Source organism: Neopsephotus bourkii, unplaced genomic scaffold (genome assembly GCF_033783945.1).
Source record: "Neopsephotus bourkii isolate Nb327-2 ecotype Australia unplaced genomic scaffold, CSIRO-AGI_Nbou_v1 NB_593, whole genome shotgun sequence".
In the NCBI taxonomy this organism is placed as follows: Eukaryota; Metazoa; Chordata; class Aves; order Psittaciformes; family Psittacidae; genus Neopsephotus; species Neopsephotus bourkii.
In genome coordinates this window covers 540804-564147 of record NW_026901094.1, presented here as the reverse complement: position 1 = coordinate 564147, position 23344 = coordinate 540804, and the positions used below count along the sequence as shown (strand labels likewise).

Here is a 23344-nt window from a genome sequence, read left to right as displayed (position 1 = left end):
CTTATTTCCTTCCATTGGAAGATTATTCTTGTGTTTGGTTACCCCACCTAGCTGGAGCGCTAAAGAACACCTTGTGTACCACAATGTACCGCACACACTCTCATCACAGGGAATAATGGTTTTCCTTGTGCCTCAACCTGAAAAATGTACCTGAAAATAACTACTTTAAACTGATTACAAATCCATTTACCGCAGCTCTGCATTGTAATAACCGTGTCCCACATCTGAAAGCGTTCCTCTACTTTCTCATTTTCAGCTGTCAAGCGCTGCAGCAGGGTTTTTGTGTACTAACCCAGCCCCAGGTTTACAATGGATTTCAAAAGCCCTTCAGCCGACAGCTCCATCTGGGATTTAACAAGACTGCAAACCCCAGGAGCGGCTCTGCTTGGACAGGCACGTTCCTGGGAGAAGGGGGACAGGGGGAACAAGGGGAACAAACTGTGAAAATGGCTTAGGAATACATGCATGAGAGAGAGAGATCTAAAAGGGCAGAAAGGAACAGCCTCATCAGAGGATGCAAGTCCATTTTCATCTTGTTCCACCCATTTTCTTCAGTGCACTCTCGGGCTGAATGGCTCCTAGGGGAGAATGCAGGGTAGCAGGCTTCTCTCAAGCTGCAAAATCTCTTCATAGATCTAGCCAGACATCCAGAGGGAAATCACAATTGAATCTGTCCTGCTTTCAGTTGCTGCCCAGCCAGACACAGTGTTAATAAAGCTCTGAATCTGTGCAGGAAAGCAGATGGTGCTGGATGTAATAAATGTGACAAATGGCAGGGAGGATTCTAAAGAGCCTCAGTATTTAGGCTGCCAATCTCACAACCATTGATTTAAATATGTCGTATTTTTCAAGCTTGATTTATGTCTGCTCAGTGGAGAAAGGACAACACAGACACAAAGCAAAACCATAGGAGGTAGAATCAAAGTTAAACTCTATTAAGATCGCTACGTTGGTGCTGGGCAACTGAAAATTCTACCCCAAAATCACTTCACTGTGCTGTTTTAGGGCAGCACAGAGCTTCTACAGCTCCACAGAGAGCAGGGTTGACTGTTCTGTGCAGCCTGCCATTCTGCATGTCTTAACACAACATTGTGTTTAGAACAGTTAGGGTTGGAAAGGACCTTAAGCTCATCCAGTTCCAACCCCCTGCCATGGGCAGGGACACCTCACACTAAACCATGGCACCCAAGGCTTCATCCAACCTGGCCTTGAACACTGCCAGGGATGGAGCATTCACAACCTCCCTGGGCAACCCATTCCAGTGCCTCACCACCCTCACAGGAAAGAATTTCCTCCTTTATCCAATCTAAACTTCCCTTGTTTCAGTTTTAACCCATTACCCCTTGTCCTGTCACTACAGCCCCTAATGAAGAGTCCATCCCCAGCATCCCAGCATCAGTTTGTACCAGAGCCCAGCAGAAGGAACACCTCTGGACTGAATTCAGTGCTGGCATTTAACCTGCACAAGCCTGGTGCAGATGGAGCCAATCCTGAGGATTCTCTAAGCCTGATTCTCAGACCCCAAAGGGCAAAGAAGAACCCAAACTCCTTCCTCCTGGCTGTGTTTTGCCTGCCTCTTCCCACAAAGGAGCTGTGTCAGCCAGCTCTGTGGAGTGAAGCTTCCCTTTGGGAGTCCAAAGTGCTAAAAAGGAGAGATGAAATGTGTGCAGATGACACTTCCATCTGCACATCTGTGCTTCCCCTGACCAAAATCATTCTTCAGCACTGAACGCCCACTAAAACAGGCAAACAACCCAATAAACCATCAATAACTGCTACTGAAACCAGCTTGGAATAACCAGGCTGATGGAGACACATGGATCTGAGGATCTTTTACACTGGTTTTGAGCATTCCTCTACCATTCTGCTTCTTTGCAGATGCAGTGTGCTCTGTTCCCTGATGTCCATTACAAGCTCTGCCAGGCTTCCTGCTGATTGGTGTGACCGTTCCAGCTTACAGGTCAATGCTCCAGCTAAGGAAGAGGGAAATGAAACAGTTTGGTACTTGTTGAACCAAGAAACCATTGAGCCTGTGTTCCTTCCTCTTCCACGCAGCTTTTACACCTGAAAACAGTCAGAAACCTGGGGTTTGTCTGCAAGGATCAGTACAAAACCAAACCGTGTGCCCAAATGAGAAGAAAATCCAGTTTATTGGCAAAACCTTTTACAATAACATTCATTTTAGAATAATACTTGTTTGTATGTAATTAACAACAGCGAGAAGCATAAAAACACGCTCCTGCAGGCAGATATTCAGGTGTCTGTAAGTGTTGATAGCTTGAGTTGCTCAAGAAGCTATAAATGATGCTTAACCCTTCAGTAGCACTTGCATCTCTAGAGGGCAGCCTGGATGCATTATTTTACCCTTCATGGAAAACCATTCTTTCCTTTTCCTTTGGAAAAAGCCCACACATTCTAATGATTCTAACAACCCAGTGAGGTTGGTGTCAAACCCCAGCAAAAAAGATCCCCCAAGCCTCTAACTGTGTGAAATCCCCACATCCTTTACAATCCCCTGCCCAAGAGTGGGAAAGACATCTTGAGGATGGAGAAGTTACGGAGCAATAGCTACCAGGAGCGCTATTGCTCTGAGATGCTGAACTAGCCGTGATTAAAGGTGATCAGGCAAATCCTTTGGTTCTCTGATGCCAGGACACTGGCTGCTAAGGAATCACTGTCCTCTCTCTATAATGACAGCACCATCTCGTGGTGCGCTGCAGGCCATAGAATTCCATTTCACATCCCATAATCTCCTGCAGACAGAAGGATGCTGTAAGACCCGGTATGGAATTCTTCCATCAGTGAAAACAACACGAAAGCTTTTCATGCTGCTTTAGCATTGCTGGTTTAAGCTGAATGAATGATGATTTTCTTGTGGTTAACATCATGTCTTCTATTCACACAATCCCAGCCTGGTTTGGGTTGAAGGGACCTTAAAGCTCATCCAGTTCCCACAGGCAGGGACCCCTTCCACTGGAGCAGCTTGCTCCAAGCCCCTGTGTCCAACCTGGCCTTGAGCACTGCCAGGGATGGGGCAGCCACAGCTTCTCTGGGCACCCTGTGCCAGCGCCTCAGCACCCTCACAGGGAAGAGCTTCTGCCTAAGAGCTCAGCTCAGTCTCCCCTCGGGCAGGTTCAAGCCATTCCCCTTGGCCTGTCCCTACAGGCCCTTGTCTCAAGCCCCTCTCCAGGCTCCCTGCAGCCCCTCCGCTGCTCTCAGCTCCCCCCGGAGCCTCCCCTCCCTCTCTCCCAACCCGACGGAAGAAGCCGCGGCCGCGCCGCCTTCTCCCCGCCCCGGAAGACGCCGAGGCTCGGCGCTGCCACGAGCGGGCAGGGGCCATGGTGGTGCTGAGCGGGGCGCGCTGGCTCCGCTGCCGCCTCACGGACCGCTTCTGGAGGGTGCAGGAGGTGCTCAAGTACGCGCGGGTGAGTGCGCGGCGGCGGCCGGTGGGTGCCCGCGGGCCCTTCCCCTGCTCCAGTGGGAGGTGGCGCTGCCCGTGGCAGGGGTTGGGGCTGGATGGGCTTTGAGGCCCCTTCCAGCCCAAACCGGTCTGGGATTAAACCTAGAGGCCATGAACCTGTATAGTGCTTGTGCCGCAGCCCGGCACCCATGTGCCAATGTGGTTTTAACCTTAGCCTTTATTCAAGTGCGTTTTGCAAGGTGAAAGAGGCTGCTTCATAATGTGATGTCAGCCGAAGTCCAAGCTATCAAGCCTAGGCTCAGGAAGAGCCTTTCTTTTTCAAGGGCAGACTGCACCCAGTAGTGCGTCTTGCTCTAGGAGTGAGATGGGAAAAGTGAAAGTTAATGACAGCATCTTGGTGCCCTCAGAACCAGTTATAGTTACTGATTTATCTGTGCAGCACTGGTGCTTCAGGTTAGATGGATGGCAGTGGATCCCCAGTAAAGCTCCTTTCATTATGCTTTCTGTCAGGGCAGCTGCATGGTTTTGGTGTATCAGAGGCTCCTGTCCCATCCTTGTCTTCATCCTCTCAAACCTAAGGGGGAATGAGAATAAACACGTGAGTGTAGTGGGTTGGGAAAGCACTGAAAATGATTCTGTTCTTGCCTCCCCCCCAGCTTAAAATGAGGTCTGGTTTTGGTGGCCCAAAATGCTCCAACTCCCCAAGTTCAGGCAAGAGTATGTCCATTTTATGCCAAACTGAAGGCTTAGCTGCTGTTTGTCAAGTATTCAGTGATCCTTGCTAGGAAGCGATGAGGAATGCAAAGCAGCACATATTAAGTATTATTGTTAAGTATTAAGGGTTTAACAGCCTTAAAGATAACTGGACAAGAACATGTCGGGTTTCTTCCAGCACTTCCGTGGCAGGAAGAACCGCTGCTACAAGCTGGCAGTACGGAGCGTCCGGAGAGCCTTTGTGAAGTCCACCAAGGCCAGAAGAGAGAAGAAAAGGTTCCTGAGAGCGGTAAGGAGCAACGGGTTAGATCTATAATGGGGGAAAAGCACAACTGAAAGAGCTGTTTTCCTTCCTTGGGGGGGGGGCTCTCAAAATGCTTTAATAACAGGTTAAAGATACGAGTTTGAAGTAAGCATATCCCTCTGTGGTGTGAAACAGCTCACATTCTGAGGTTCATACGTGTAGATGTTGCACTGAGAAGACTGTAGGTCTGAATATGTTAATCTGTGAGCAGAGCAGCATGACAAAACGTTTCCTGTTATTATATGTTCATTTTTACCCTTTCAGCTCTGGATCACTAGAATTGGAGCAGCTTCTCTGGAACATGGTTTGAAGTACCCATCTTTCATAAGCAATCTGCTTAAGGTAAGGATGGTGCTTGAAGAATAACCACTTTGAAACAACACAGTGTCTGAGAGGGGTCTTCTGCAGTGCCAGGCAAACGAGTTTCCTAAAACTCTGAAATCTTTCAAAGAGGTGTAGTCTGCCAAAGCAGATCAAAGGGTTGCTGGGTCCTGTCTAAGGATGCAACTGCCAAGGATTGCAGCTCCAGCATCCACTTACCCATCTGTCAGGAGTAACAGCGGCACAGGGCATGGTGGAGGGATGGAAAAGGTTCTTCTGTCAGACACCACCTACCAACACTGCCCTGCTTTCTCCTTCTAGTGATGAACGGCATTCTGCTTAGGAGAGCAGTTTTGTTCACTTCAGGGACTAAGTTCTGCCCTAAACCTGTTCCTCTTCCTCCTGTATGCAATGTTCACCTTGTTCTGTTCCCAAAACTTTTACTGTGCATCTTAAGAACACGGTTGTAAAATGCTTTTACACTTGCTGCTACTGCATGCATTAAGGCCTTTCCTTTTACTCCAAGAAATTTAAATGTATGAAGCTTGGGTTAGCAAAAACAACCTTAAGAAACTCTACTCCTTTCACTGGCATTGTGTTTCGGGGAGCACGGGCAATGAGCTGGGGCTGTTGTCCCTTGTTCTTAAACACGCCAGGGGTTTGGTTTGAATTTGGTGGTACCGGAACTGCAAATGGTTGTAATAAAAAGGTAATGTTTGTCCTTTTAAGAGTGGAGCTACACATAAATTTATACCATATTTCAAAACATATTTCAAATCAAGAGAGAACTTCCTCGGTTTTCTGACATGTTGAAATACGAAATTCATACACTTGTGCTCCTGGTTACTCTTGTCACACTGTAACCAAAGCATCAAGCACTACCAAAAAGCTAACTTAATTTTTCCTTCTTTTTCCCCTTTCCCCCCCCGCCCCATCCCTATGATTCTTGTCTCAGAGCAATGTGTTTTTGTAAGGTTTTTTGTTAAAAGATCCAACCTGTTTTCAGTAATACCTACCTAAAGGATATGCACTAACTATGCAGTATCCAGTGTTGTTAAGGGTGTTTGACCCTGCAGTCTGTGTTACTGTACTCCAGGACACATTTTAATGTTCCAAGTAGCTTATAGACAAGTAAACTTGATTATGTTTAAGAGTTGAAGCAAATGCCATGGGTTAACCTGTAACACATGGCCTGCCACAAAATGAGAGGTTCTTCAGTTCTTGGTTTCTACATAGAGAAAGTCAGTGAACAAATGTTCTATTTTAATGAGACATCCATGGTTGAGTTGAGTGGCAGTCCTCTAAGTTCCCAAACTGTACAGCATAGAAAAAAGGTCATTTGCCTTAGGACTTGAGGCTATCATTAAGCACTGTAGTGTTGTTCCTAAAAATTACAGTACTTAACCAACACATTCTCTTGTGTTTAGTCCCAGGTGGAGCTGAATAGGAAAGTGATTGCCGATCTGGCTATTTATGAGCCAAAGACATTCAAGGCCCTAGCTGCCTTAGCCCAGAGGAGGAGACAAGAAGGCTTCCTTGCCGCGCTGGGTGATGGGAAAGAGCCAGAGGGGATCTTCTCCCGCATCGTACACCGCCAATATTGATGGGAAGGAGCCTGCAGACGCGTGTTATGAACAGGAACTTGTGCTGCAGGGTCAGCTCACTTACTGACCACTGCTGAGAGCACACGGCTGCGGAGCAGAGTCCTCACATACGGTTCCAGCAGGAGGAGGGGAGGGCCTGAGTGCAGTGGTGACTGTCCCTTGTGGTGGGGTGACTGAAACCGCGGTTTGAAGTCGGGGCTGTAGAAATCCCACTGTTAATGACGTATACATCACGCTTTCTGTCCCATTACCAACTTAATAAAGGCGATTTTGGTTAATTCCTAGCGGGAAAGCGGTGACTCGGGAGCTCCCATCGCTCCTAAGGGAAGCGGCCCGCACCGGAAGTCCTACCCGTCAGCCCTGTTCGAATTCCCAACCGCTGCGTCACGCCGCTACGTTCGGCTCCGGGGCTGTGCGTCATACGTCAGGGCTCCCGGGCCAATGGGTGAGCGTCGCTTCGCTGCGCCCCACCAATAGGCGACGACCGGAGGTAGAAGAAGGGAGGGGTTGCGGGGAAGCAGAGCTCAGCCAGGCGAGGCGGCGGCACCACAAAATGGCGGCGGGGCCCGGTAGCGCGGCGGCTGTGGCGGCGGTGGGAGGCGGCGGCCCCGCGGGGCCTCAGGCCGCCGGCGCGATGGCGGCGGGGTCCGCATCGGCGGGGAGCGGAGCGCCGGTGCCGGGCCCTGGAGCGGTGCTGATCGGGGACCGGCTGTACTCCGGGGTGCTGATCACGCTGGAGAACTGCCTCCTGCCTGAGCACACGCTGCGCTTCACCCCATCCATGAGCAGCGGCCTCGACCCAGACACCGAGACCGAGCTGCGCGTCACGGGCTGCGAGCTCATCCAGGCGGCCGGCATCCTGCTCCGTCTGCCGCAGGTGGGGATCGGCCGCGGCCTGGTCGGGCGGGGTGGGGAGGCCTCTGGCCGAGGGAGAGCTTTGTTTGCCGGGCCTCGGCGCGGCGGCTGGCGGAGCCGGGCCTCGGCCGCCATCCCCAGCCACGGACAGGGGGGAAGGTGGGGAGGTATCCCTTTTACCTAGGGTTTGGGCCGCGGGGCCTGCGGCCTTCACAGCCCGGCCGGGAGCAGGAAGCGGGTGATGTAACCGCCTTCCTGCGCCGCCTCCCCGGCAGGCCCGGGCGGTGCCTGTTTTAATATCGGAGCTTGTGAAAAGTAGGATTTTTTTAGGCTTTTTTTGGCGTTGTTGTGGCCTCGGGAACGGTTTGTTTCCTGGTGAGATCCAATGGAAAACAGCCTAAAACTTTCCAGCTACTGAGTTTCAGCTGCTTAAATTCATAGTCACAGAACGGATTGGGTTGGACTTTAAAAAGCTCCTCCAGTTCCAAGGCCCTCCCCTGGGCAGGGGCACCTTCCACTAGACCAGGTTGCTCAACCTGTGTTATAAGTGTATGCAAATCATAATATAATTAGATTTCTTCACTCCCCAAGCCAAAGAAAAGTAAAGTTTTCCTGGTAACTGCCATGACTCTCACTTTTATTGGGTTCTAGTGTTTAGGTTGGTGTTGGGTTTCTTATTTATTTGGAGCATATTTTCACCCTTCATAAAAGAAGTTTGCGCTTTAATGCATGTATTTGACTTAAAGCCTATTTGTGGTGGTGATAACGTATTGGGCATCTTAATTTATTACTAAAGCTAGCTAGTCTTCTGGGTCATAGATTTGTTAAAATCATACTAAGTAATTTCTCTTTGGAACCGGTAGTTTTGTTAATCCCTGTTGTGGTTGCTCTTGCAGGTGGCTATGGCTACAGGACAGGTGCTATTTCAGCGTTTCTTTTATACCAAGTCTTTTGTGAAGCATTCCATGGAGGTAAGAACACACTAAAATATGTATATGGCTCAAATCTGACTTGATCTTTTGACCTGTTTTGGCAAGTTCTCATCTTGGAGGCGATCAGAGTGTTAGTAACTAGCCTGTAGCTTTTACTTACTGATCAACATGACTTTACAATGCTGTATAGCACTGATTTAGCCTAATCTTTAGTATTTCCTTGTTTTACCACTGTTTTCTGTTGTTATCCCTCCTTAAGCTGTTGGAGGAGATCGGTTCCTGAGTTGAGCAAAACATCAGTATCTTGCAATACTTCTATTTCAGCATGTGTCAATGGCCTGCGTTCACTTGGCATCCAAAATTGAGGAAGCACCAAGACGCATAAGGGATGTGATTAATGTGTTCCATCGGCTCAGACATCTACGGGAAAAAAAGTAAGCTCACACTTTGACATAATCTGAAGTGTTTCTGTTGTGTTTTAATCATTAAACTTATGGGCCAGTGATAGTATCATTCCCTATCTCATAAATCAGGGAGCATCTTGAAGAGGTCTCATAAAGGAGGAAAATAAGTTGACCCATTTTATGAAGTGAATATTTTTGGTGTTATGAATACTGATTTCCCTTATTTTTACACAAACACAACCTGCTTATGAGCACTCTTTGAGATAAGATCATCTTCAGTATTTGAAACTGTCTTGCAGAAAACCTGTGCCTCTAATACTGGATCAAGAATATGTGAACTTGAAGAATCAGATAATTAAGGCAGAAAGAAGAGTGTTAAAGGAGTTGGGATTTTGTGTTCATGTGAAGCACCCTCATAAGGTTTGTACTGTATAAGTTAACTTCATAATCAGTGTTTCGTATGCTATAAATGGTTTGATTAGCTGCCTAATTGTATGGAAAGTGTATGGTTGTAATGCTAAAGCTAGTTAATTCAGTAAAGCTAGCTTCTTATGATCCCAATCTCTTCTTTCTCATTCAAGAGATTCTTACTAATTGGTCTTGTATCACTCCTGAATGACGACTGGAGGTGGATGCAGATGCTAAGTATTCCTTGAAGTCAAATCACATAAGTAGGTAGCTTCGGTGTTAGAAAACATCAACTGAACACAGGTCCTTAAGCAGAAAAGCATTTGGAGACTTAAGGTTGTGGAAATATGCTGAGGTTATGAAACCCGTATGAGCTAGTTAAGTGTTTCTTATGTTCTGAAAAGTACACTTAAGTGTGAAGGGCTTGATAGAAATAAGACAGTTCTCAGTATCTCATGTCAGATTAGGATGGTAGTAGAGATGCAACTACTGCGAATGTTGAGGTTGGTGCTTGAGCATCATTAGCATCATGCCACAGGTAGCTGAGTGGTAAAAGAACCTCCTACTTTTTGTGCCAGCAGAACCTGGGTTCTTGCTCTTTCTTCCTCTAAAAACTACCAGTGTCTTAGAGCCATCCTTTTAAATCTACTTGACTTTCAGAGTTAACTCGTGTTATCAGTACCCCAGAGGACAGTTGTACTTGTTTGCTAGTTAGTGTAACTTTTTTGCTGTTAGTCCTTCTATCTGCATCCTTGTTTTCAAACCTAAGGAAAAGCCTAGAACTGAATAAACCAGTGGCACACAACATGCTAGATCTGTTCTCTGCAAGCACTCTTCTTCACTGCTTATTGCAGCTAGCAGTATTTTCTCCCAAGTTAACAGCTAAAAGGAGTCATGAGTTGTATAGGAGTACATACCTAGCTTGAAAACAGTTGAAGAGGAGACATCTAGATGTGCCTGAGCACAGAAGATTGAAAGCTAGGAAGGTCAGGTCTGTTGAGTGGCCAGCTTTTGCACTGGAGAGCAGAAGCTGTGTGGAGAAACACTGGGGATGTTGCAGATGCTCATGTGGAGTGTTCTAGAACTTGACAGAGTTACAGATGCCTCATGGATGTCCCTCTGAAATAAGTAGGTGGCTCTCAAGATGCTTGTTAATAACTCGATAACCCATATCTTCCAGATAATCGTTATGTACCTTCAGGTATTAGAATGTGAACGTAACCAACACCTGGTCCAGACATCATGGTAAGTTGATTTTCTTTGTTATAAGAGACCAGCAGGGGCAGTAGCAGAAATATGTCACTTGAGGCACTCTGGGCAGCATTGCTCAGATATGATTGTGGGCCACACCAGACAGCTCCACTGCTTCTTGGTGTGCCCCAAACTACTACCCAAATGTTGATCGGCCTCTTAAGTTAGAGGTGCTGTTTTAATGGTAAGGTAGCTTTCCACCCTGACTTCTCACTTCCCTCCTTTCTGCTTTTGCTCTTCAGCTGAAGGGAAAATGTTGGGTGGGTTATAGACTTTCCTTGGGGTTTTTGTTTTCAGCCACAACTATGTGTAGTTGAAGTGCTGGGAACTGGCTTTTTCCAGGGCTTGAGCTTGATTACAGGTGTATCAAACACTCAGCACAGATCCATTTCATTAACTATATGGGTAATACAAGATGTCAGCTTCTAAGACTGGATAAATTTGTTCATGTTTGCCAAGAAATATCCTCTGCCTTGCTCTCATGGTAGAGATTTGCTTGGGGATGGGAAGCTTATGTAAAATTTCAGGTCTTAAACTTCACAAGTAATGCTTTTAAACAATAATGCTTTTTGAAAAAGAGTGTGGTTTAAAAACCTTTAGTGAATCCAAAGATCATATTTCTGCTGACTGAACTGTCTGGTACTGTAACCTGCGTGTAGAGAACCAGTTTTGACTTTTCTTTTCTGTACTCTTTTAATCAAAGGGTAGCCTCTGAGGGTAAGTGACTAAGACTTCTCCTCTGCTGCCCAAGCGCTATGGTGCAGGGATAGCTGCCGTCTTCAGTCAAACCAAAGCAGGCTCTCCAAAGAGAAGGCTGACTCTAGACAGGTGGTATATACATGATAGTATAGTAACTGGCCAACTGCTTCTTGTGCTTATACTTTTTAACTTTTATTTTGATTGTGCCTTTTGACTGTTGTATGATTTATAACCTGACTGTTAAAGTTCTGAAAGATATTTAATGTTCTATTTTGATAACTATTAAAATGGTGGGATTTAAGTCTTTTAAGGGATGAATTAACACAAACTGAAATCTAGTTTCCATTTGTAAACTAGTTAGAAAACATTTGAGTACATGTGTGAAGCTTGGAGTCAAATGTAATACTTGGAGAAACTTCCCACAACCAGATCTCCCAGTACTGCTGCAAGAAGTACTCAATGTGAGTTGTGGACTACTCATTTCCAGTGTGCTACTTGTTATGAAAGGAGGGGGTAGGTAGGGAGGGAGGGAGGAAATTACCCCAATTGAGAAATGGCTTAGATGTTAAAATAACACATTTATGTGCTAATCCTTCCAGTATCTGAGAGCTGGTGGGTATCCAGTATCATTGGGTTTTGAAATGTGCATTTACAAATTACCTTTTTCTTAAACTCTTGTGACAAGGATTCATCTCCTCATGTGTCCAAATCTGAGCCCACAGGGAAGATACGCGGAGGCCAAACTTGGAAGCAGGCATGTTTTCAGTTTGGCACGTTAGACAGAGGCTCTATGGCTCCCATATGTTTGAAGTACTATTCTTTGTCACTTCTTTTTGCTGAAAGGTTTGTGTTCTCTTTGTACTGTGGGGGGGAAAGAAGTAGGTTTTGAAGTTCCTTTCCCCCAGACAGATGAGCTGATGTTGAACATTGCATCTCTGGGGCAGCAGTTGCTCTTTGTATAAATGAGAATGTAAAACAACTGGGGCAGGCGGGAGCTTGATACTCTTAAGACGAAAAGAACTTTAATCCTATCCTGTGTTAAAGGAGGTTACAGGTGTCTGGACTGTGGTCTTTGGTTTGGATGTCTTGAAGGATAGTGAATCCTTGTATACTGGGTACCCACGTGGTTAATTACTGCTTCTAGAAAGCCTATTATTTGGAGGACTTTCTACTGTGTCTGTTTTAGCTTTTCCCCATCTGATACTTTGCTTAAAGTGCTCAAAAAGATCTAGATCACTTTAAGCATGTCAGGTGGCAGGTTCAGAGGCAGTTATTTTGTGTATTTAAGATTTAAAAGAATAATGCTTAAGTGTTACTGACTGGAATATGTGCAATATTTTACAGTTTTCTCATTCTGTGAACATTCATTTTAAGCAACCTTACTGAAATGGGACAATTTGGAAACCTTATTTCATGTGCCAGAGAGGAGATCTGCCTGAATACTGACTGTTCTCCTGAACTGACGTTCCCAAGGACCTTGGTTTCTTCTGTGGCTGCTTTTTTGCATCAAAAAGAACACTGTTCTGGATGGAAAATAATGCTCCTGGAGGAAAAGGGACACCTTAAATCTCCAGTGCATCTTGACGTGTGCTGAAGTGGACCACGTTTTCATGGGTGACCTACGCCAGGAGCTGCAGCTTTCAGCAAACCATCTGGGTTCAGCCCTATTGCAGTGAAACATGTGAACCTAAAAACCTATAACTGAGTACTTCAGATTATACTGTATGTTGTCTTGATGAAAATGTTGATTGCATGAGAGCAGGCCAGTAGAGATCCAGAAGGAAAAGTGGAGTTAAAATTGGTTCTCTTTTCACAACTGAGTTTTCAGCAGTCAGTCAGTTCCATTGAATTCTGTCACACATCCCTCCCCTTGAGGGGTTTCTATTTTATTAGTGAAATGATTCAATGTTTCTTTAGATCTACAGGAGCATAATGTTGAACTCTAGTAACTGCAAACATAAGTAGTCGTTATAGAAGTAAAACTAGAACAGAACCACCCAGACACCTTTTACAGTGCCATGCAACTTTGCTGCTCTCCTGTCTTTCAGGAATTACATGAATGATAGCCTGAGAACAGATGTCTTTGTAAGATTCCAGCCAGAAAGCATTGCCTGTGCATGTATTTACCTGGCAGCTAGGACGCTGGAGGTGAGCACGCAGTTCCATTCATTACAGGTTTGTTAGGTCTTTTGTGAAAGCAGAAGGCTAAGTGCATCTTCCCTTCCCTTTCAGATTCCACTTCCTAATCGTCCACACTGGTTTTTACTCTTTGGAGCAACAGAGGAAGAAATCCAAGAAATCTGCTTAAAAATCTTGCAACTCTATACTCGGAAAAAGGTTTGCTGCTTTTTCATACTTTTCATTAAAGTCTTTGGGTTAGAACATGACTTCTAAGAGAACATGGGGAACCTTATCCCATTTGAAACTAGCTGCGAGCCTGGCACATTAACTGAAAGAGGATAGGAGTCACAGTGTCTGGCTCTCTTTACCCCCTGTAAGTGAGTAAGCACAGCTTAGTTGACTGAGTTTTGTTATAAGTGGTGCTCCTGTGTTCACAGGTTGATTTATCTGACCTGGAAAGTAAAATAGAAAAGAAGAAATTAGCTATCGAAGAGGCAAAGGCGCAAGCGAAAGGTCTAGTGCCTGAGGGAGCCCCAGGTTTGGATAACACAGCAGGATTTTCCCCTATCCCAAAAAATGGTAAATAGTGGATAACTTCTTTTCAATGACTTTCTCATCTTAGATGTGTATTTATCCTTTTGGGGTGCATATACAATGTGGTTTGATTTTTGTTTAAGCTGGCTTCTAGCAGCTATTCAAATGGCAGAGTTTGAGTAGCAGTGTAATTTGGTGATCTGAGACAGATAAAGACTAAAATCAAATTAGTCTAATCTTAAGGCTGGTTTAAACTTGTGTAGCACAGGGGCTGGCTTTGATGTGGTTTTGGCAATCAACCTGAACAAATACTTGGCGATTGGCATATTATGCTGAAGCAGTATTAAAACACAGGTGTTACCAGGAGCTGTGGCAGGAGTGTTTTGGGCTGTTGGGAGGAATATTCTCCTCTGTACTTGCTCAGAAGCTTCCAATCCAGTGCAAGTCTTGCCTAAAAGAGAACATTTACTATCTAAGTAGCTGGCAAGGAAAGGAAGCTGCTGTTCTGCCTTGTTGAAGTGGCTTTGAAAGCAACATGTTCCTATCAGTTAACTCCCTGGGGTTACTTGTGTGTTTTGGCAGAAGTGTTTCAGTTCTGCCTCCTGTGAACTTCTGCAGAGCTGCTGCTTGTGGCACGTTGTACGTGCACACGTATACAAACCGCATGTGAACAGTGGTGATGACATGGGGTGAAGGGAGGCTTCAGTCCTTCTGGTCACTACTCATGCCTTCAAAATAAGGTAACAAAAGCTTGTTCTTCTAGAGTCCCCAAAAGAAGCTAAAGGAAATAAACCTTCACCACTGCCTGTTCAGGCAATGAAGAATGCTAAAAGGAAAACAGAGGGAGCAAAAAGAATGAGTTCAAACAGCCCTGTCAATGGGTAAGGCTTTCATAAAGAAGCAGCTTCCTTTTTTTCCCCATGACTACTTTAAGCAAAATAACTTATTGTTTGTTGTCTCTTACAGTGTTCAGAAAGGAAGAGAAAGCAGAAGTCGAAGTGGAAGTAGGGATCAGAGTTACTCAAGATCACCATCCAGATCTGCGTCCCCAAAGCACAGGTATGCACTATGTATAAGAGCAGCATGTTGTGAGGAGCTCCCAGGCTAAAATCTTGCAGAGTGAGCTTTGATAGCATCTCAGCCTATGAGGCTGTGAAATAACATAGCAGTATGTGCTGGTAGGTAGAACTCCAGAAGCCTCATGGCTCAGTTGACCTGTCTTGGCTCACAGGTCAAAGGAATTGCAGGATCTGACTTTGTCCTGCCTGTGCCAGACAGACTGAAAAGAGAGTATAAGCGTATTGGGACATACTGGAATGTCAGCCTGATTATTGGTGATGTGTGTCCCCATGCAGCAGGGTGGTTTGATTTGGGGTTTTTATGTTGGAAATGGGGCATTTGTGGCTACAACCTTCAGTGAGTTCTTGCTGAACTGTGCTGGAGTTGGGAAACCATTTTCTGCAGTGGATGAACTCTCACCTCCAACCTTAGTCTTATTGGCAGTTGTTCCTGCAAAACCTTAATTTATGAAGTATGAAATGATCCTCTATGGTATCTGGGTGAGAGCAGGAGCAGAGATTCATGCCCCTTGCTCAATGCTAGTCTGACTTCTTAATTCTGCACTCATGCCGTTGGTTTTGGGTGTGAACTGATAAAAGTCTGGCTTTATATTAAAGTAAGTGTAGAAAAGACCAAAGCTAAAATCTGCTGATTAAAATTCTTCAGTGTTGAGTTCAAAATTGTGTTTTAGTCATTATCTGAATTTAATGAAACATCTCTCAAATCTGTTTCTTTTCTGCCTTTGTCTTTGAAGTTCAGCAAATAACTGATACCCATAGAGGGGGAAACAGAGCCAGAAAGGAGCATTAGCTCCAAATTTGGGTGTTTTAGTGACTGTAGTTCTGTAACTGAAGCAAGATGAGTAGTTTTACCTTTTGTCTTATTGTTGGCACCACTTTACATGCAGCTACTGATGCATGTTTTCTAAGTAGTAAAGGGAAAACCCATAAATCTAAACCTGAGCTGTGATACTGAACTCCAGATGGATATGGATGCCTAAAACTCAGTATTTGTACAGTAATCAGATGTGCTCAAGTCTAGGAGACACTAGTTTTCATGGGATACTACACAGTGGAATACAGAACCAAGCACCTGGTCTCAAACTATGCTTGCTCACCTTGGTTCTGTAAGGAAGAAGTGTTGGTGTGTGTGTATTGTGACTACATTCAGGTGCTAATAGCAATGCAGGGTAATTCTATTTCATATTGAGGAAGTAATGTGTTCTTTCTCTTCCCACAGGAAAAGTGAAAGCTACTCCACATCGAGCGGCTCCAAATCCCACAGCCGTTCCCGGAGCCGCAGCGACTCTCCCCCCCGACAGTTCAACCACAGTTCCAGCTACAAAGGTTCCAAGGTGAGGAGTTACAAGAAATCCAAAGACTACAAATACTCCACCCACAAGCCCCGGAAATCCCGCAGCAGGAGCTCCTCACGTTCCCGGAGCCGATCCCGGGAGCGCTCCGACCATTCAGGGAAGTACAAGAAGAAAAGCCACTACTACAGGAACCACAGGCACGAGCGTTCACGCTCCTACGAGCGAGCGAGTCACCGCTATGAGCGAGAGCATCCTGGCCACAGCAGGCACAGGAGGTGAATAAAGCAAAACCTTCCTTCCTTTGGTATTTAAGCGTTTGGTCTTCGCAGTATAGGGTTAACCTGGCTTGTAACCCACCCAGCTTGAGTCATGTCCATTCTGCTGGCAGTTCTGTACTTCCCGTCATGAATCCAAAGGAAAAATGGGACAAGATGATATGAAAGACTTAACCTGGTCAATGTCTTTTGGTGATTGTTCTGCTGGAGTGTCCCCTAATAACACTGCAGAACCTGTCTCTGGATGCTCCTATGCCTGCTCTTTAGTAATTCCCATACTGTAGTGCAGTGGAGTGTTACTTGGGACTTCCAGTTCTGCAAGCAGGACCTGTGTTGCTCAGTAGTTGGAATACTGTGCTGAAGAGTCCTTCGCTGTGGAACTGGAAGGCCCAAGACAGCTCATAAACCCCATTGGAGTGGCTTGGTGCTAACAAAGCTGTCTTTTCATACTGACTCAATTATGTTGTACAAATGTAAGGTGACTTTTTTTAGACCTGTTGCCTATATTAGGTTATATATGTGTATATATATTTTGCAGTGTTACAGTACAGTATGGGAATATGGCCTTACTAAGCCTTTACACTTTATCCACGATGTAAATAAGCATTTGTTTAATACAGGTGGAAGATATATACAGAAAACTCAAAACTTGAACTCTATCAAAAGACTTGTGTAGAAAATTCTGATAAATGTGAAAGTATTTAGCTCTGTGTATTGAGAGTAGTATATTTTTATCTGTGCAATGCTGTGTGCAGGCCACCAGCTCCTAAGACATTTCCTATATCTACATTTTAAGTGGTTTGGAATTCTTTACTCAGGATCTTTGACACTCTGAAGAATTAGTAGTTTGTCAATCTGCATGCTTGTTGAAGAACAGAGCATTTACAAAACCAATAGCAACCCCCCACACAGCCCAGTAGTATCAGTTCTAGTGGTATATCTGAGCTGTTACTCTCATGCTCCCTAATTTCATTAAAGTATTTGATTTTCTATTACATTTACTTGATAGTAGTTTCTTATGAGCTTATACCACTGTGCCTACTCATAAGGAAAGAAATTGGGTGCTGAATGATGATCAAATTTGTAGTAATTTCATGCAGCCTAAGCTGTTACACCCTGAATATAGACGGAGGAGGTGTCATGCTGGGCCCATCCTGGAGGAGCAGACTGGTGTACTGTGTGAAACAGGCTGCTGCTGATGGAGCCTTTTGAGCTCTGTGAGTAGAACCACTGCCTGCTCCTTAAACTTCCTCTGTCTGCTCTGGGGGAATGAGGTGCCAGAGGGGTTTTGTGGCTGATGCAGGTGCCTCAGTGTGACAGTGACCCCTGTAACGCTTCTTTTAAACCCAAACCAATCTCATGGCAACTTCAGTTTCATGGCAGCTGAAGAGATTTGCAGTCAGCCTTTAGCCAGCCTCCGGTCCCATTCCCTGAGCTGGAGCTGTGTAGGGTTATTCTGTGTAATTACCAGAGGGCCTGTTTGTGAACTTGTGCTTTTGGCCTCTGACATTGTGTTGTGTAACAGGAATTAATTGCTTCACGCAACAGTTACCTGTACTGAATGCATCACTACTGGGTAGTTCCACTGGATGCCCCTGTTTCTTGTGCAGGGGGAGGACTAGTTATGTCCTGGTCACCTGGTAGTAGTGGTTGGTCTGTAGTTCTTTAGTATGGTTCTGATTACATTGCAGCTGAGAAAAGACACCCAAGTGGGGACAGGCAGCAGATCCAAGGCCAGCTCTTTGGACCTTCAGCAGAGCACTGCTATGGAGTGTGAGTTAATCTGTACCAACCTTAACTCAGCCTTTACACACAGATGGAAACTTCATTATTTCATACTCAATATGTTAAATAGTTGAGTACAAGCCAAGATATTAACACAGCTCACACAAAATGATACAAAAAGTTACTTTAATCTGTTAAAATACAAACAATCTAAAGAAAATAATGTTCTCTAGGTAGCTTCTATTTAAAGTCTCTAATTCTTACTACCTGTTACTTGTAGCAGGTCACCTTTAAATCTGTTTACTAAGGCCAGTTCTCAAAGACAGTATTTCCCTGTTTAAATACTGTGTTCTGCTCTGCATGCTTTGGAATTGCCTCTTGTCCAATTCATAAGCAACACATGGAGGGACAGGGACAGGCTTCACAGCTGCAGCTTCCACCTGGAAGAGGAATTCCCTTAGTTAAGCCTCAGTTGTGCTAGCTACAGATGTGGCCTTCCTCCAGTGCAGGTTGCACAGACAAGGATAAAGGTAAGACCCAGGCTATGCTCACTTCTCTATATGTGAACATAATGTCACTTGGCATAAAATTAAGCATCTGTGTGCTATAAACTACTGTGCTCATGTACAGCTCTGAGTAAGGAGTGGTTGCCTTCTAGTACATCTGTTAGAGAGGAAAAAATGGGAGGAAGTGGGTATATTTTTACATTAAAGTGATTCTGTTCCAAAACAAAAGGGATTCTATTACAGGTTTAAAAGATGTCCTGTTGTAGGAGAGAACAATCTGTCTTTACCAGCAAAAAGCCTGGTACAGAGAGCTGCACAGAACGTCTTGGCAGGGACGTGGGCTTGGAGAAGATCCTTACAGTAACTAGGGGGTGTGTAAGGTGGAACTGCTTGGAAAAGCTGAGATTCAAGAGCTATTGCATGTGTTTAGTGGGGATTTACAAACAAGTAGTTGTTGTTCAGCATTTACTGTGCTGAGTGCTTACACCTGAGTGTCAAGCTTTGTTCAGGGAATAAATGGATCACCATTCCAAAGCAGTCAGCTTGGGGCCCTTTGAATTGAATTCCTTGAAGTCAGGAATCTTGGGCACTTTGTGCTTGGGCACCTCTCCAGCTGATCCCAAACAACATCCACCAGTCCACAAAGGTTTGGGAGCTGGAAGGTGCCTTTTATCCACCTTAAAACAGCTGATGGCTGAATTTCTGGTCCTGGTAACGTGGGTGATAATGGACAAAGCCCAGAGGTGGCAGTTCCAGCTGATCCCTGGGCCATCACAGAGCTGTGGCTCAGGAGGAGCTCAGCTCCTTGGCACGTGAACTGAAATGGGCAAGCTGCCTGCTCCTGGGGTGTGAAAATGCTTCCAAATGGATGAACATCTGTGGTGGGTTTGCTGGGAGCCAGCCACAGGGAACTGTTGTGACAACTCAGGAAGTGTGTGCTGCTGACAGGCAGCAAGCCACAAGGCCCAGGGATGGAGCTGCGAGAGCATTCTCTTCTCTTTGGCACCAGTTAGCACTTGTTCACTTCATCTTTTGTAAGCACTGTTCCTGGGGTAGGCGTCAGGTGGATGATGGGGCCCAATGTGCTAAAAGAGCCTGGAAAAAAACACGGGAATCAGCCCAATGTGAAGTCATTTGGTTGTTCCTCACGTACCCTTAGTGCCCTCTTACAACCCTACTTTTTCTCTCCACATCTGCTGGTTGCTTTCCCCAGTGCTTCCTACAGAGCTGAAGGGAACAGGGCTGCCTTTTGTTAGAGAAGCCTTCACCTTAGGCACATCTGAGAGTGGTAGTGATGAAAACCACTGAGGTCTGGCAGGACTGGGGGGGCTTTGTGTGGCAGTCTATGCCCTAACCATGACATAGGACAGGCAGGCATCCTTCACGTGAGCTCTTAGGGAGCTTATGGTGAAGAACCTGCTTTTTGAACCTTTTAATTCAGCTCCACTTACTAGGAAAGCAACTAGAACTTAAAAGGTTCAGAAAGCAAGAGGACAACTCTAGTTGTGGTGGTTACAACCCACAGAAATCTGCCTGTATCGGGTTGGAGCTTAGGTTTACTGAAATGAAGTTTAAGCTTAAGCAGCACCACGGTTTTATGTCTGTGCATGCATATGCAAGTCTCAGCTTTTGAGGTGAGTTATGACTCCTGTTTTCTGAACATCTGAAGGCTGCAGCGTGGCTCTTTCCCATCAGAATCCCTTGGGTTACTCCTCTGTTGATCTCTGGTGTTCACATGGAATTCCTTATGGCTGGAGAGAGGTTATCTGGCGTTGAAGGGACAATGCTTACTGAAAACTGACTTAGACTCAAGCTGTGCTTCTCTTGGCTCAGATAAAGCCATCTCCCTGGTCTGTGACACAGCCTAGTCCTCCTTCCTTCTGGGAAGTCATGCTTCAGGCTTCCTGGCTAATGTTTCCTCCACAATGGACCCCTCGGCTGTAAGTCCAGTGAGCAGTGGAGGTCTGCATTTGTATCAGCAGAGGGTCAACCAGCAAAGCTCACCTTTTTGAGGTGAGAACTACTTCCTCAGGTATGGAATAACTTCCAGCACAGCCCATGCCAGGCAGGTGATGCCCAAGAGGGAAAGATCCCCCATTGGGTGAGCCAAAAATCTGGTGGTTGAGATGACCAAAGAAGGGTTGGATTCTGTTGCCACCTCTGATGGAGCCACGTCTGCAGTACCAAAGCAGCTCCTGGCTTTGGTTTATGGCAGAGGATGCTCTTCTTGTGTCCAGCGTCCCAGTCTGGTCTGGAATCCTGCTGACCTGAAGGCTGTGGATTGGTGATTCAAAGCCATTTCATTAGAGGGAGTGTCTGGTTTAAACCTTACTCTGCTTGTTTTGCCTCCAGCCTATCACTCTAAGGGTAATTTATAGTTCCACAAACACTATAAATATTCTGGGATGTTCTTGGATGGAAGAAGTGCCAGAGCCCTCAAAAGATGATCAAAACTAGCTTTGCATCACGTCCTGCACAGAGCCAGACCCAAGCCAAAGAGGGGCTGAATCAAGGGAGTTCACTCCAGTACACAAACTCCAAGTAGCAATTCCTGGAGGGCGCTGCTTCACCCGAAAGAAAAGGAGGATTTTCTCCATTGTCCTGCTGGGTAAGTCCTCCGTGAGAGTTGCCAAGCAACCCTTGTTTTTATTGCCTTGAAATGTAGGTGAGGAATTACTAAGCAAAGCAATTCTGCTGCTGGTACCTCCAACTCAACTCGGGTTGAGATAAACAGCACAAGAATTTGGCTTCTCCGAGCGTGGTTAAAAGAGCCTTGGCTTCAAGAGTTAGACACAAGTAGGGCTTGAGGAGCTGTAGTGTGCAGGACTTGGTGCGAGGTGAAGGGAAAGGACACAGTGAGAATACCTGAGCGGGGCTGCACAGCCTCAACCCCAGCTGGTGGAAGGGAATCCACGTATGGCTGTGTGACTGTGTCCCAGTTCTCCCATCTATAAAAGCAGAGGAAGCTCTTCCCTGTGAGGGTGCTGAGGCGCTGGCACAGGCTGCCCAGAGAAGCTGTGGCTGCCCCATCCCTGGCAGTGCTCAAGGCCAGGTTGGACACAGGGGCTTGGAGCAAGCTGCTCCAGTGGAAGGGGTCCCTGTTTATGGCAGTGGGTTGGAGCTGGATGAGCTTTAAGGTCCCTTCCACCCCATTCTATAGCTCTATGAATAAGAGCTTTGTAAAGCGTTACATGGGATCCTGTATGTGTCAGCTCTGAATCTCCAGCATCCAGACAACAGCAGGGATTTTGGTTGCTTTATTCACTGAGGAAAGCCTCTTCTTGCAGTTTGTTTGCTCCCCTCTGAGAAGACTCCGAATCCCAGACTGCAGTCACAGCAGCAAGCACAGCATGAAGAGCCAAACGGGGGTCTCCAGTGGCTTGGGTGAGTCGGTTCCACTGTTGCCCTCTCTCATTGCTGCATTTGTCCCCTAAGAGGGGTGTCTGCTTCCAATCCCGGTGCTGCTGCTCCGGGTTAACTCATGCCCAGAATTCCAGCTCCGCTTGGCAGCGCTCGGATGTGCTGACAGCGAGGGCTGAATACATTACAGGCACAAAGAGGTTGACTGAGCAGTCTTCTGCCTGACAGGGATTTCTTTTTGTTTTAAATTCTCCCAAGCCATCAAAACGTGGTAGATAACGCACAGAGAACTGCTGTGCAGTGAGCAGTGTGCGCATGGGAAGGGTGGTGATGGGTGAATCCCTTGGGGAAAGAGGAGAGCATTCGTGTTTGTGAGACAGAGGTGTCTGGAACAGAGCTTGCTTTGGAGGGAAGGAGAAAGCTCAGGTATCAGTGTTCAGGGCAGCCCTGCTGCTGGCATGTTGCCACATCCCATCCTCGCACAATGAGGAGCTTTTCCCCTGAGAACACTGGAATCTAATTGTGTGGCTCCACTTTAAACAAAGGGCGATGGAGCTGCACGTTCATTTCTACATATGGCAGAGCAATAATCACATGCTCTGGATCCCCTGGGTATGGTGCAGTGAGTTCTGTGTGTGAGCATGAACAGCGTGTGCATGGCTGGATGCGTTCATTCCAAAGCTCCGTGTGTGAAACCGGCCTCTTATCCGCAAGGCTGAGCTGAAGTGGCAGCGGCTGCTCCTTGCCCATCACTGCTGGGAGGGAAGGAGGAACAGACTGGCTCGACCGTACTCACGGTGTGTAAGGAGCAGTGAGACTTCAAACTGAATGCAGCTAATCCAGTGCCAAGGGCAGAGCGAATATGTCTATGGGAGTAAAGGAGGGAGAGCACAGGGAAGGGCAGTGGTGTTCTCAGTGTTGTCTCAGCAGTCCTAAGACAAAGTCTGTTCAAAGCAGAAGGTGCTGTGAGGCCTGGAGCAGCTCTGCTCTGGAGCCAGGCTGGGAGAGCTGGGCTGGGGCAGCCTGGAGAAGAGAAGGCTCCTGAAGGGGAGACCTTAGAGCAGCTCCAGTGCCTAAAGGGGGCTGCAGGAAACCTGGAGAGGGGCTTGGGACAAGGGATGTAGGGACAGGCCAAGGGGAATGGCTTGAACCTGCCCGAGGGGAGACTGAGCTGAGCTCTTAGGCAGAAGCTCTTCCCTGTGAGGGTGCTGAGGCGCTGGCACAGGGTGCCCAGAGAAGCTGTGGCTGCCCCATCCCTGGCAGTGCTCAAGGCCAGGTTGGACACAGGGGCTTGGAGCAAGCTGCTCCAGTGGAAGGGGTCCCTGCCCGTGGCAGGGGTTGGGACTGCAGGAGCTTTAAGGTCCCTTCAACCCAAACCACTCTGTGGCTCTGTGACAACCCTGGAACGCTGCGGGTCTCTGAGCGCAGGATGGAGCCAGGGCCGGGTCCCAGCTGGTGTCCGGCGCTGCTGTTGTGCCAAGCCCAGGCTCTCCCCAGCGCTTGGCGGGGCTCGGGTCCGCTGTGCCCTTTGCGAGA

General features: G+C 46.5%; 2 protein-coding genes across 3 annotated transcripts; both read left to right on the top strand.

Moving 5' to 3' along the window:
- Window positions 1-3254: 3254 nt before the first annotated feature.
- On the top strand, window positions 3255-6582 carry MRPL20 (mitochondrial ribosomal protein L20). The gene is made up of 4 exons (XM_061351500.1): window positions 3255-3425; window positions 4314-4424; window positions 4704-4781; window positions 6188-6582. Exons 1-4 carry the CDS (start codon window positions 3339-3341, stop codon window positions 6362-6364), a joined length of 453 nt encoding a protein of 150 aa, XP_061207484.1. The 5' UTR covers window positions 3255-3338; the 3' UTR covers window positions 6365-6582.
- Window positions 6583-6892: 310 nt separating this feature from the next.
- Window positions 6893-17214, top strand: CCNL2 (cyclin L2). Of its 2 annotated transcripts, XM_061351509.1 has the most exons (11): window positions 6893-7241; window positions 8116-8190; window positions 8476-8585; window positions 8855-8975; window positions 10144-10208; window positions 12962-13061; window positions 13146-13250; window positions 13472-13613; window positions 14332-14449; window positions 14535-14627; window positions 15867-17214. In XM_061351509.1, the coding sequence occupies exons 1-11, from the start codon at window positions 6918-6920 to the stop codon at window positions 16219-16221; spliced, it is 1608 nt and encodes a 535-aa protein (XP_061207493.1). In that variant the 5' UTR covers window positions 6893-6917; the 3' UTR covers window positions 16222-17214. The 2 variants fall into 2 exon arrangements, with proteins under 2 accessions (XP_061207493.1, XP_061207494.1); XM_061351510.1 differs by lacking the exons at window positions 6893-7241; window positions 8116-8190; window positions 8476-8585; window positions 8855-8975; window positions 10144-10208 and adding an exon at window positions 12482-12618.
- Window positions 17215-23344: the final 6130 nt, after the last annotated feature.